Below are 13,955 nucleotides of genomic sequence, written 5' to 3' on the forward strand. Positions count from 1 at the left end.
TGCATCAGAAACTCAGAGTTGGCAGTGGGGAGACGGAAGGAGGGGGGTGCCCGCAATGTGTCCAATGAGCCCTTCAGGTGATTCCGAGACGCAAGCTGAGCTTTGAGGGCCAGGGTTGTCAGGAACCGATTCAACAGGTGTTAGAGGACGGGCAACACGAAAGCGAGACCCTAAGGTAGCTCAGAGACGGGGATCTCAGGAAGGCAGCTGCCGGTCCCAGGGCTTCAAGAACCGAGGGAAGAGCTTGGAGTGAGCAGAACCTAGATGCTTGAGAGAGGCCGGGGGCCCCGGGTCTCAGACCTTGGAGGAGATGACACTGTCACAGCTCCGGGGAGGGGCAGAAAGGGCTGGGGAAGCCGCCCAGGCCTGGATCCCACTCCTCTTCCCCTCTCCGGCGCTGTGCTTTGACAGAGCATAAAGGGAAGCCGCTGACAATGCAGAATTGGAGCCCGGGTAGTCTTGACCCAGCATCACAAAGCAGAGGGAAAAAAAAAAAAGTGGGTTTGAAGCTGAGATACAACAGCTTATTAACTGGCACAGCCATCTCACACTCCAGCTTCTGAATGAAATTCAGAAGAGCAGCCCATTTGGAAGACAAATTATTTGACAGTTCTAACGGACGACTGAACTAACGGTATTTGAAAAGCAAGATGACTCAGAGAATGCAGAATTTAATCCAAGTCCCAGATCTTATCTCGGCCCTTGGCCAAGTCGAATGCAAAGAAAACCTGAGCTCAGAAACGTATGCGGGAACGCGCTTACGTTATATCTTATTTATCTTTGAACTTGTTGCAAAAGCAGGTCCTCAATAAAGGTTTGTGGATGAGGGCAGGAGGAGAAGGGGAGAAAGGAAAAGAAGGAGCCGGCTCCCGGTCTGTCTTGCAGAAGAAGAAGGCGTAGTATTTGCACATGATCTGCTTTTTAAGCTCTAGATTCTTATTTAAAAAAAACAAAACAAAAGTCTCAATAACTTTTTAAAAAACTGTGCATGCCTACAAAACATGTGTAGGGGTCAAAGGGACTGATGGTTTGTGACCTTTGGAGATAACAGATCACTCTTGAATCACAGACCACCTTCTTCTGCTTCAATCTACGTACAGTCACCAGAAGGCTCTGGAGGCTTGGAAATGGTTATCTGACGTTGTAATACTCACAGAGACCTCAGCTCTACACCCTCAATGTGGAGGGAGGGAGACGTATAGCCTTATCACAAACCCTGTAACTCTGAGCCAACAGATCCACACACAAAGAGGGAGAGCTTGTATTAGGGAGCCCTTTTGTTCCGGTGTGAGTCATTCCACTGGAGACCCCCTTCCTGGCCCACGGGGCGCAGGGGGCGGTTGTGGGGAGGGGCAGCTCTCTTCCACTGAGTGTCCTCTGCTGTTTCTCTACTAAGGTGGCCTTCTTCATAGTCAGCACAAAACTCCTTTCTCCTTGGACCTCCTTTCTCTCCTCTCACTCACCCCTGGGCTCTTCAAGATTACCCCTTTCCTTGTGCTGAGATCAGTCAGGTTGCCTATCTGCTCCCTTGCTGGATGAGGACCCAAGGCTTGGCATCCTGAGGCATGAAGATAGGGAGAAGAAAAGAGAAGCGGTCTTCCTTTCGTACTCCCAGAGTAGCAGTGCTCTGAGCATCCCCTTATGTGTTGCAATGTGCACGCCAGACCCTGGAGACACAGAAGGAAAGGGAACAGACCTTCGAATTAGGCCACCAAAGGTTTAAGGCACTGCAGCTGGCTCATGCAATGACCGGATAACCTTGTTGCTGTCCTGGACCAGATGTTGCTTCCACTTCTCAGGGCTTCCAGTTTGGTTCATCATAGTCCTCAGCCTTCTTCGTGCAGCATTTCTGTCCACTAGCAGTGTCCGTGAGACACGTGCAACTCAGTTCATTGGCTCTTTCTCATCTTGTCGATTGTAAACTAGATTTGAGAAATCTTTCCCCGAGTTAGGATGTTAGCAATACCTTAATGGTCCCTCTTAGTTCATTTTGGGCTGTGATTCTCTTTCTGGACTCTACACTAGAATCACTTGAAGAACTTTTTTAAAATGCTCACCCCCGGGCCCCATGCTACACTAATTAAATTGGAGTCTCTGGGGGTGGAGTCTGAGTGGTGTGTTTTTTTTTTTAAAATGATGTTTCTTTTTTTTTTAATTTTTATTTATTTATGATAGTCACAGAGAGAGAGAGAGGCAGAGACACAGGCAGAGGGAGAAGCAGGCTCCATGCACCGGGAGCCCGACGTGGGATTCGATCCCGGGTCTCCAGGACCAAAGACAGGCGCTAAACTGCTGCGCCACCCAGGGATCCCCTGAGTGGTGTGTTTTTAAGCTCTCTCAGTAATTCTACTGTGTGACCCATGTTGAGAACCACTGATGGAGGTGCATATGTTTCCCTGATTCAACAAACCCTGACCGAGAGCCCACTATGTGTCAACCATTAGAATAGGCACTGGTGATAGACACCACAACCCATCCGGCTCACAGTCCTGCCTTCATGGAATCCACAGTTTAGTGGGAGAGTCAAACAAAAGCAAACTTAAGTAATTAAAGATGACAATCACTCCAATAAGGGTGATAAATGTGCTGCTAGACTAGAAAATGAAGGAAAAGGGAGGATGGGTAGCAAGTAGTACAGTGGTCAGCAAGTAGTTCTAAGGATACAAAGGAGCTGAGGACTCCCAGAGACTTTCCCAAGAAGAAGAGAAAGACACATAAACACCCTAAGGGAATATATCAGCTCGCCATAGGAACTGGAAGAAGGCCCTTGTACCTTGGGGTGGGTAGTGAGGGAGAAATGGGGAAAAAAAATCATTAGGAAGACTTGTTGATGCCTATTAATGTCAGGCTTCAAAAACCATGGTAATTCTTTTAGAATTGACTCTAATTGCATTGAGAAGCTGGTGAAAGATTTTAAGAAGATGTCAGAGGGTTGATTTACCTCTCTGGTGAGAGACTAGGCTATTGCCTTGGACATGGAGAGAGATGGATGGACTCTAAAAACATTTTGAGAGTAAATCCAAAACCTTATGCAGGCAGGCTTAAGCAAGTAGACAGGGGTGGCATTAACCAAGATGAATAAGACAAGGGGAGGAACAGACTTAGAGATTCGGTCAAGGAGAAAGAAGTTGAAGGAAGAGCTTAGCATTCGAAATCAATGTTCTATTTGTGGTACGTCAAGTTTAAGGCCCTAGGAGGTACCCGAGTAGAGATGGCAAGTAGCCAGTGGGATATATGAGTCTGGAGCTCAGAGAAGAGGTCTAGACAAAAGACATAAATTTAGGAGTTGTCAGGATATAGATATTATTTAAAGCAATAGAAATGGATGACATCATCTAGAGAGAGAATGTGGATAGAGAAAAATTGGCCTGGGACCAATCTCTGAAGAACACTGTCAGTTCATTTTGGGGGTTGAGGAGTGGCCAGCCAAGGACACCGACTAGGTGTGTCCAGAGAAGAGAGAGGAAAACCAGGAGGCCATGTCGTTCCTGAGGCTCTAAGACAGGGATGTTTCAAGAGGATTGCTGAACAGTGAGCTTTGTGAAAACATAAATGGAAGAGAAAATGGGAGGGGAAGGCAGAATGGGGCAAACAGGGTGGGATACACTTCCCTCAAGGTGTGTAATGCAGCGGGGGAGAGAGAGATGTACACAACTTAAGGAGGTAGAGAAAGAGAGGGACGGAGAGAAGAGGCAGCTGAGCCTAGGAGTAACTGGATCCATAGTCTCACACTGGGGCGCTGATCCATGAGGGTCCATCTTCCTATATTCCATTCTAGAAGTTTCCCAGTTGATGGTGGAGTCCCAGGTCTGCAAGAAAAGAGAGCGGGCTGGGTGGAAGAGTTGCCATGGATCAATCACAGAACATCCTAGAGAGTTCAGTGGAGACTGAACACAATATGAAAGCTATTGACTCGGGCCTTTTAGAGGTGATGAGAACCTCCAAAATGTGAACTTACTGCAAATTGTATTTATTGTGTCTTCTCTTCCACGTAGCATCATGTTATGGGTTATACCAAGCAAGGCAAACGGATGCAATGACTGTCTTCCTCTAAAAGGTGGGGGATGTTCCCCGGGCTCCTGGGTGGCTCAGTCAGTTAAGCATCTGACTCTTGATTTGGGCTCAGGTTGTGATCTCAGGGTCGTGAGATCGAGCCCTGCATCGGGCTCCGAGCTCAGCGTGAGGTCTGCTTAAGATTCTTTCTCCCTCTCCCTCTACTCCTCCCCCCACCCCCCTCCCCTCTCCCTTTCAAATAAATAAATCTTTAAAAAATAAATAAATAAAAGGGGGTTGTTCCTAGGATGGGTCTAATTCATTACGCTAATTACAACTATGGTGTGGAAGATAAATCAGCACAGTCCCAGTGAAACACATGGACAGGAAAATAAAGAGGGGCACAAAAATCGAACACGGCTTACGTTACACATCAGGTTTAGCACTCCTACCATCCCGGCCTCTGTCATATGTCCAGGGCATATGATTCGGCAACTGGTGGTCACACACTCTCTGGGCCTTATTTCCACTTCCATCCTTACAAAGAAACTGTTACCTAAAGTCCAAGAAGCAGATGCAGGGATGTCCAGGCATCAACGCCACCACACCTGAGGAAGGATGGGCAGTGAAAATATTCTGCTAGTCTCTCAGCCCAGATCTTAGGAGGCCGCAGAAGGCAAGAAGTAAGATGAGCCGGCCCACAATGGCTTGGCCAGGGACCAGGGCTTCTGCTTTGATGCGCAGGTGGCCCGCAGATTGGCCAGAGAACTGTACTCCAGGTTACTCACCTTGAGGGTGCCAGAGAAGGACTGGGTGTTTTTTGTTTATTTTTTTAAAATATTTTATTTATTTATTAATAAGAGACACACAGAGAGAGGCAGGGACACAGGCAGAGGGAGAAGCAGGCTCCCTGCGGGGAGCCCGAGGCAGGACTTGATCCCAGGACCCCAGGATCATGACCTGAGCCAAAGGCAGACACTCAACCGCTGAGCCACCCAGGTGCCCCCAGAAAAGGACTGTCTAACTCACTGGGCCCCGTACCCAGCCATGACCCTGTGCAAGCAGATGCTCAATCTTGTTCTATCACAATTGCAAATAGATTCCCAACCTTTTTTTTTTTTCTAACGGATTCTCATCCTCTTCAAAACATGCACGTGTGTCCTCCTTTCTGTTTGATCTGGAGTCAAAGCCCAAGTCCTTGCTATGACCTCCAAAGCACCACCCGCCCACCCACCAGCACCCTGCTGTGCCCTCCACCCCAGAGCCCCCATCCCTCACCCCCGACCACACAGCTCACCCTCTTACTCCTCTCTCCTGGCTCTCTGCCTCTCTCGGCCCAGACCACCTGGGGCCTCTGCACAGACTGTTCCCTCACCCCCCAAATGCTGTTCCCCTCAGATAATCTACTTTCTCATTCCCCGACTTCCTTTAAGAGGCACTAAAATGTCATTTTCTCCCTGACGCTTCCCCTGGCCACCCCCTTCCCTGCTTTATTTTATTCTCCTTTAGTGCATGTCACACTCTGCTAAGCGCTGGAATGTTCCTGCTTATCTTGTCATTTATGGCCACATTTCCACCGTCAGCTCCCTGGGGTAGGGCTTTCTGGCCGCACACCCGGGACTGGATCCCAGTGCCCGCAACAGTGCAGCAGGCACCCAACAAATATTTGTTGAATGAGTGAGTGAAGCCGAAGCAGCTCTGTGTATTTCCTGGCAGCAAAGGATATTTTCCTTTTCTGAAAGTCGATTCAAATTAGAGGAAGATTGTGTTTTTAGATCATCTCTTCTTTGCGCAAATCCGCGCTCTCACTATTTGTAAGACTCAAGCCAGACGTAGGCTCCTCCGCTCTCCAGTACAGAAGACAAAGAGAAAAAGCTGAACCACACTGGTGGTGTTCCTTCATCCACACCTGCTCCTTGGAAATGCGTGACTAAATTGCTCCCATCACACCCCCAAAATCTACTTTTAGGTATTAACTTGCTCTACTCGTCCCTCTGCCCCTCTTCTAGATGGCAGCTCATGCTTGGTCTCCCCAGCATGGTGGAGTCAGAACTGCTATCATTTGCAGAAGAAATTATTGCTGGAGACCTCACCTTTGCTGGCTGGCTCTCTACTGAGATTGCATGATTTCATAGAAAATTAGTACCTACACCTGCAAAGCTGCGGCTTTCCCACCCCCATTTATCATCTTTCAAGACTCCTTAAAGAAGGAAATTATCAATTTATCATTCTGTAGAGGAAATGGAATGCCTCAAATATTTGTCATCTATGAGAGAGTTTAAGGATGACGTGCTAGCTTTCTGGAAATGTTGGCCATTACTTCAAATGGAATTGAAATTCTAATTTATTATTTCCCAAAATACAATCTTAGTGATAATAAGAGAATGTATCAGAGCTTTTTTTTTTTTTTTTTTTTTTTTCCACCTGCAAGGATGCATCTTCACTGAAACCCATGGTACCCTGGACTCCCATGGATCCTGGCAGGATGTTTCCCACCCATAAAGCCGTGGTCACCCTCAGGGTCAGCCAGGGATGAAGAGGCAGCTTTCTTGTTGGCTGTGACCTTTGTTCCCTCTACTGTAAGGGCTGGAGGAGAGAGGCCGTCCCAGACAGCTGCCAGGGGACAGTCATGAGTGTGCAGTGTCTAGCACATTACGAATGTTTGTTAATTGACTGGTAATTCATTGTGTGACAGCCCTATAACTCAGCTATCCTTTTCAGCCAGGGATTAACTCAGTAATCAGTCATTAAAGGGGTAAAAAAATATTACAGTACCAGCCAGATGGCAGGGCAATCAAACACATAAAGGAAAATGGCCGGTCTTTGAGTAAGATGCAAGGCAGCAAAGCCTGGGTCCTGGGCCTGGTTACGTTCCAAATTCTAGCTGGGGCAAGTCTTGGCAGGCTTTCCTACACCTAGTGTGCTCTACCCTTTCTTGTGAGCAGGAGTGGGGTTGGTCAGACAACCATGTGAGGCATCTGTCCAAACGGCCCCAGCCAAGTTTGAAGAAGGAAGAAGGAAGCATGCGGGCCCGATCCTCACATTTGTGAGGCCTTGAGCAAGAGTATTAATGAAAGCCCACATACCCCATGTCTAAACATTTAAAAGTTACAAGCTAATAAACTAGCCAACGAGATGTGTTTTATCCTTCTGCCTTGACGAACGTCTCTCCAGAAGGACCTGGAAGGTCAGATTCAGGTTTAGAATTCTGGACTTGACTGGGGTGATGGAGGACAGCTGGTCTGTGTCTGTCCACTTCCCTCCCCCTGCCCGGTTCCACTCACACGGTAATGGGCCTCGAGTATCCCTGTGTGGACACTCCCCATGCACATCCAAGCTCTGATCGTGCCCATGCCCTCGAGATAGCTCCTCCTTGGCCATCCTCAGGCCTCAGCGCTGTGCACCACCAGCTGGAAAGTCTGCCCTTGGGAGGACTGACCCAAGGAAGAAGATGCTCATGCAGTTCTGCAAATGTGCTCAGAGCTGTTTGGGGAAGGAATTCCCAGGCCCCAAGAGTATGGTCTAGAAGGTGGGTCAGGGACCAAAGATGGGCTCATCCCATTGACTTGAAGGGTTCCTCTCCTGTGGGAAGGGGTCTCTCTAGAAAAGAGAGAGCGGCACCCTCCAAATGGGGGAGCCATAGCAGGAGCCCCCTTGCTGGGGACTAAAGAACATATTGGAAAATTGCTGAGCCCTACTTCCGCCATTACCCCCATCCCTTACATACCTCTCTCCATGTGCCTCGTAGCCAGGCCACAAGGAGAAGGTACACTCCGTGTGTATCTTTTGGGCCATAACTCATAGTCACCCTTGGTCCCACATCTCCTTTAGAGCCGTGGCCAGAGGGAAGCAAAGACGTCCTAATGTCACCATGAGTTGTTTCCCTTCTCATCTCTTCGTAGTCACGAGGGTGGCAGAGACTCAAGCTCAGTTGCTATGCTCCGTCTCTGCAATGGCAAGGGTGACCTCGTGGTCAGCTCCAGAAGCCAGAGCACAATCCCCAGACCGTCCTCTCAACTACTGGACCGTGCACACTGTTTTGGGAGCCCACACGCTTGGGTGATTAGCTACGGGTAAAAGGCTGTGAGTCTCAACATACCCCAAAGCAACCTTTACTTTAAGAATTTGAAATACAGTCTCACTATGACGCTGTCTCCTTAACAAAGTAGTGCCTTTAAAATATTTAACAACTTGAAAAGGAAACCAAGCTTGAATTTTCCTTTCAAGCACGGAGGAAACGCAGTGTTTCGCTCCTGTCTGAAATCCACCATCTCCTCAGACAAAGAAGGCTCTTTTGGTAAAAGCAATGGCATTTTCTCCACAATTTTCAAATAAAAGATAAAGAGAAAACAGCATTGCAGCCTTTTTGTCGGATCTAACAAGAAAGGAATAATACGGTTTTGCCAGCGGAGAGCTCTGGCTTTAAGTTCAGAATACAAAAATAGGCTGACAAATTTTACAAAGGAATATTCTCAACTACGGCTCTGAGGCAGGTAAAAAGTGAAGTTTCAAGAAAACTAGATCATTTGGTTATTTGGGGCTATATTATGATGATGATCAAGCTGATGGGCCAGTCCTACGTGACGTTCTAAAATGGAAGCAGTGTGATTTCTCCTGCCCTGCTCACCCCACCCCTCACCCCTCACCCTCACACGGTCCATTTTCTCCCTTGATCCCAATCTAAACCTGGATTTTGGGAAAAGAATGGGGGGGGGGCCATCATCTGCATTCCAGCTCATGTCCAGCCCACTCCCCCCACATGGTCCAGCCTCCCTTTGCTCAGCTGACTTCCTACCGCTACTTCCAAAGACCCTTCCATGCTGCTGCCCACCCTCTCGGTAACAGCCACCTGTACCTCCCTAGTGGTTACACTCACTGCAATTGGCTTACAATTGTCTTACCCCATCCGGTTATACTCTCTGCTGGCGCAGAAACCATATGCATTTTTTTTATAAATTTATTTTTTATTGGTGTTCAATTTGCCAACATATAGAATAACACCCAGTGCTCATCCCGTCAAGTGCCCCCCTCAGAGGGTCACCCAGTCACCCCCCACCCCTGCCCACCTCCCCTTCCACCACCCCTAGTTCGTTTCTCAGAGTTAGGAGTCTCACAAGAAACCTCATGCATTTTCTTTAAAAATCTCCACCACTGTCCCGGTGCTGGGCATGTAACCAGTGGGATAAATAAATGAATGAGTGAATTAATGAATGGGAACTTAAGCCACTAGAATGCTGTTCCCAGGGTGTTTGAATTAACTTTAATTGAGGAGCAAACAGCACTTACCCCTCCTAAAGGAGTCCTAAACTTAATGGGCGAGTATTTGGAGGAACAAAGCACTGTAATGCGGTCTTTGGGTGGTCTATTTGATATAAGGTGTTTGGGTGTGTGGTGGGGTGGGGTAAGGGATTATGATAAAGGGCTTGCAAGATTTGAAAGGAATCCATAAAGTTCAGAGGACTAGCTACCAATTAGTAAGCATTTATATGTGTCAATTGTACTGACAAATGCTAATCGTGCACCATCCTTATTATCCACATTTTATAGATGAGAAAATTGAGACTTGGAGATGAAAACTGTCTAATTTCACAGAGTCAGTGGAAGAATTAGGGTCTGAAGCCCAGTTGGTTTGACCTAAATCAGAAGACCATCTTAGCAAGCTTCCTACTAACTGGAACCCAGATGTGGTGGCTTGGGATGCAACTCTAGCCATGGGAGTCCTTGGTATCCTGGCTACCCACTGTGCTCCTGATCTTCCTGCCTGCCTCTGCCCCCTGTACCATCCACTCATCTAGGGGTCTCCATTCCCCATCCTCAGGGGAGAGGGCCTATCAGGGTTTCCAGGCGCCAGTCTGTCTGTCCTGCAGAGAGCTCACCCCAGACCTCAGCTGCACCAGTTAAGATTCGATTAAGCTACCGATGATCGGTCAATGAGGGGGAAATAATAATAGTGGATTAAACAAAATAGAGGTTTATTTCTCTTTCACACAAAAACCTAGAATTTGAAGTCCAGGGTTGGTCTGGTAGCTCCAGGTATCTGGAATCCAGACTCCTTTCTTATTTTTCTGTAGTGCCTGGCTTCCATTTCTGAGGCCACCTGCTCCAAAATGCCTGCTGGAGCTCCAGCCATTGCATCCACATTTCAGCTACAGGACGGAGGAAGAGGTGGATGGGGGGAGAAAGGGCAGACTTCAAGGAAACGTTGCTGCGCCTACATCTCACACCCCCCACCCCAACCACACAATGTAGCCTTTATTCAAGGCAGCCACACGTCCAGGGAAAAATCTTGTATTGTGAGAAACGCAGAGGACAGATACTGTCGGCCTCGACACCTCATCTATGACTCCCTTTGCCCAGAGACTCCAGCCGTGGCCAGGTGGGAGCTGGGGACTGACAGCTTTCTTGCATGGCCTGTGAAGGGCAGAGAAATTTCTTCTCCTCAAGCTGCATCATGGCAGTGGCTGCTTTGGGGCCTCATCCCACCTCTGTGCTCTTAAGGAGGCCAGCAATTCAGCCTTCTTGTCAGGCAGAGAGGAGAATCTGCAGTCTTTGTGAGAACCGCCACCCTGGCCCAGCGCCCTCGGTTGGAGAATCAGGCTCATGATTACCACTTTTTTAGAAACAGATTTTATTTTATTTTATTTTATTTTATTTTATTTTATTTTATTTTATTTTATTTTATTTTATTTATTTATTTATTTATTTTATTATTTTATTATTTTTTATTTTATTTTATTTTATTTTATTTTATTTTATTTTATTTTATTTTATTTTTATTTTATTGCCAGAGGGGGGGTAGCAGAGGAGAGAGAGAAGCAGACTTCCCACTGAGCAGGGAGCCCAACACAGGGCTCGATCCCAGGACCCTGGGATCATGACCTGAGCCGAAGGCAGATGCTTGACCGACGGAGTCCCCACGATCACCAATTTGAAACGGGGTATTTTCACAGAGGAACGCAAATGAGGATGCTAGGCAAGGCGTTGTTGAGTTTGCACGCTGACCCTCCTCCCTGCCCCTTGCAATCAGGACAGATCGGTGCCAACGCGTTTGTTCTTCCGTTGCAGGCTCCTGCGGCTGTCTGGTCATGATACTGTTTGCCTCCGAAGTGAAAATCCACCACCTCTCAGAAAAAATTGCAAATTATAAAGAAGGGACTTACGCCTACAAAACGCAAAGTGAAAAATACACCACTTCGTTCTGGGTTGTTTTCATCTGCTTTCTGGTTCACCTGTTGAACGGGCTCCTGATACGACTTGCTGGATTTCAGTTTCCTTTTGCAAAATCGAAGGACACGGAGACAACTAATGTGGCTGCGGATCTAATGTACTGAAAGGCAGATATCTCTGTGATCCTCCAAGTAAGGGAGCAGCCCTGCTTTGGTCCTTGGAAAGGGTGCATTTCGTCCGTCCTTTCAGATGCACAAATTAAAGCACCCAAACCCTCTGTGACGATGCTTATGAATGATGTTTACATAGGGCACAGGCTGGAAAGGAGGGAGAGCAGAGGAAGGTCTTAGAAGGTTGATTGACCTGGTAGGAACTGGGTTCTTCCTCTTTTTTTTAAATTTAAGATATTTATTTATTTATTTATTTATTCATTCATTCATTCATTCATTCATTCATTTTGAGAGAGAGTGTGAGCACCTGCGTGTGAGGGTGGAGGGGGCAAGTGGGGAGGAGCAGAGGGAGAGAAAATGCCAAACAGACTCCCCTGCTGAGCCAGGAGCCCCGTGTGGGCCTCAGTCTCACCACCCTGAGATCAGGACCCCGAGCCAGTGCGCAACCCACTGAACCACCCAGGCGCCCCTGGGAACTGAGTTTTAAGGCAGCTGAGTAGAATGGACAAATTGCTCCCCTATCTGCGCAGCAAGTGTAAAGTGCCCCCTCCGTCGGGGAGAAGTCAAAGTCATGAGGAATATATTTTAATACAAATACTATTTATGATATATCCGCACATTTGTTGGCAGGGATACTAGGAAAACAGTGGGAATCACTTTCCTAAAATGACAATGCGTTAAATGAGCATGGAGAAAAAGTACCAACATACTTTGTTTTTTAAGTGTGTTTAAAGCACCGTCTTATTTTCCATTCCTGTTGGTCAAAACTGGCAAACCCCCGTAAAGGAAGGAAAAAAAAGAAAAAAAAAAAAGGAAATGCAGTGCTTTCAACAGAGATAATTGCTGGGACCACTGAGGAATCATGAGAAATGATTCTTCCCAGTAAACTTAATGCAAAATGACTCGTTGGGGCTGTTGTTCCTAACTTTAGTGTCTTCAAGTGCTAATTCCCAATTATGAAAATGACATTACATTCTGGGATTATGATGGTATCACTCCGTCTTGGGGTTCGGTCTGGCTCTCACAAACCATGACCCAAGTCCCTTTTCTTCTTTTTTTTCCTGAATTATCCATGAAGTTCATCTGCAGCTGACCAGAGACCACAACTGGACCTGGAACAGACCCCCCTGCTTCTCTCCCCCACCTGCTGCCCTCAGGAGAGCGCTCAGTAAGAAGCAGATGATGAACAGAATGTGCCACCAGGACCCTCATCACAGCCGCCGGGGCTTAGGCTCCCTGCAAGAGGTCCTGAAAACGCTCATTTAAAAAAAAAAAATAATACCTTTTCCCTTTTGGGACAATTTACGAGAAACAAATGACTATTTGTATCTCCAATAAGTACCTTGCCCTGTTGGTGCTCTGTGGCCCACAGGCTGCCATCAGAACACACCGTTAGTTTCCAGATGCCTGTCCCTAAGTCCTCATTCAGGAAATACACCTGGAAAATTTCTTTTTTCTTTTTTAAAGATTTCTTTATTTATTTTGGCAGGCAGGGTCACAGGGAGAGGGAGAGAGAGAATCTCAAGCAGACTCCCCGCTGAGCCCACGTAGGGCTCAATCTCATGACCCTGAGGTCCCGACCTGAGCCTAACCGACGGAGCCACGCAGGCCCAGCCCCAGACCTGCACCATTTCTAGAAGATCACAAGTCAGGCTTGCAACGAGGGGGACGTTTATTTTAGCTCGAGCCGCTGGAGCCCAGTGCTGGAAGTCTTCACGCAACAGTTAAACCCAGAAGCATTGGCAGCTGGGGGTGGGCAGGAAGGCACGAGGACCTTCCCCGCCGTGGGCAACTGGCGTGAGATCCCAGAAGGCCGGGTCCCCACATTCTCATGTGACCTCTCTTTCTCTGCTCAGAGTTTTGAAAAAAAAAAAAAAAAAAAAAAACTTCTAACACCAAGCTTTCTTCTTTAGGAAACAAGTCCCTGGTTGTTCTCTGTTCTTGAAGAAGAGAAAACTCGCAGCAGCGGCTGAAAATCTAATGAGAACCTAACAGGCAGACTAACAATGGTCCCTGGATGGGAAGTAGAGGCAGGGCGGCTGGTCCTTGCAAATTGTGCCACAGACACAGAAATAAAACAGGACACCATCTGGGCCCTCGGAAGAGGGCACTTAACGACGTCTTCCTCTCTGGTCTCAGATGAAATGTGTGGGGATGGTGGCCTGCATAACCTCTATTTATTTTTTTTATAAATATAATATTTTTATTGAGGTTCGATTTGCCAACACATAGGGTGACACCCAGTGCATAACCTTTAGAAGAGGGATCTGGACAGGACAGCTTCTGTGGCTCTAGGAGGATCCAAGGCGCCAGGGAATGTCACCCGTGATGCCAGGACCCGCCTCCCTCCCCAGGTGGCAGCCAGCAGTTGCACGTTCTCTCGGGGACACGGGGCCCCCTGCTGGCTCCGGGGCTGCAAACACATCTCCCTGGTCGGGTGCAGGCAGCTGCCCTTGGCTCCCAGGATATCAGTGCTCATCACATGGGTGGGGAAGGGGGGGAGAAGGGCAAGGAGCTGTGAAAGCCGTCCCCGTCCCAGGTCCTCTGGGGACACCTGCCCTGAACCTGCAAGGCACGCCCGCTGCCACAGGAGGAGGCTCCAGCGCTAAGCAGGTGCACCCAGCA

The 13,955-nt window shown here is 47.9% G+C and overlaps 1 protein-coding gene across 2 annotated transcripts in view; it reads left to right on the forward strand.

The window, feature by feature from the left end:
- The window catches only part of CLRN1 (clarin 1), a 38,603-nt gene extending 25,168 nt beyond the window's left edge, over nucleotides 1-13,435 (forward strand). Inside the window, exons 3-4 of one of the 2 annotated variants that reach the window (XM_072792285.1) lie at nucleotides 11,059-11,351; nucleotides 12,409-13,435. In XM_072792285.1, coding sequence (XP_072648386.1) covers nucleotides 11,059-11,324 — 266 coding nt within the window. In that variant the 3' untranslated portion in view covers nucleotides 11,325-11,351; nucleotides 12,409-13,435. Of the gene's footprint in view, nucleotides 1-11,058; nucleotides 11,438-12,408 lie in introns of those variants that run through there. The other variant, XM_072792286.1, reaches the window with a different exon arrangement.
- The last annotated feature ends 520 nt before the right edge of the window (nucleotides 13,436-13,955 follow it).

Source organism: Canis lupus, chromosome 22 (genome assembly GCF_048164855.1).
Source record: "Canis lupus baileyi chromosome 22, mCanLup2.hap1, whole genome shotgun sequence".
Lineage (NCBI taxonomy): Eukaryota > Metazoa > Chordata > Mammalia > Carnivora > Canidae > Canis > Canis lupus.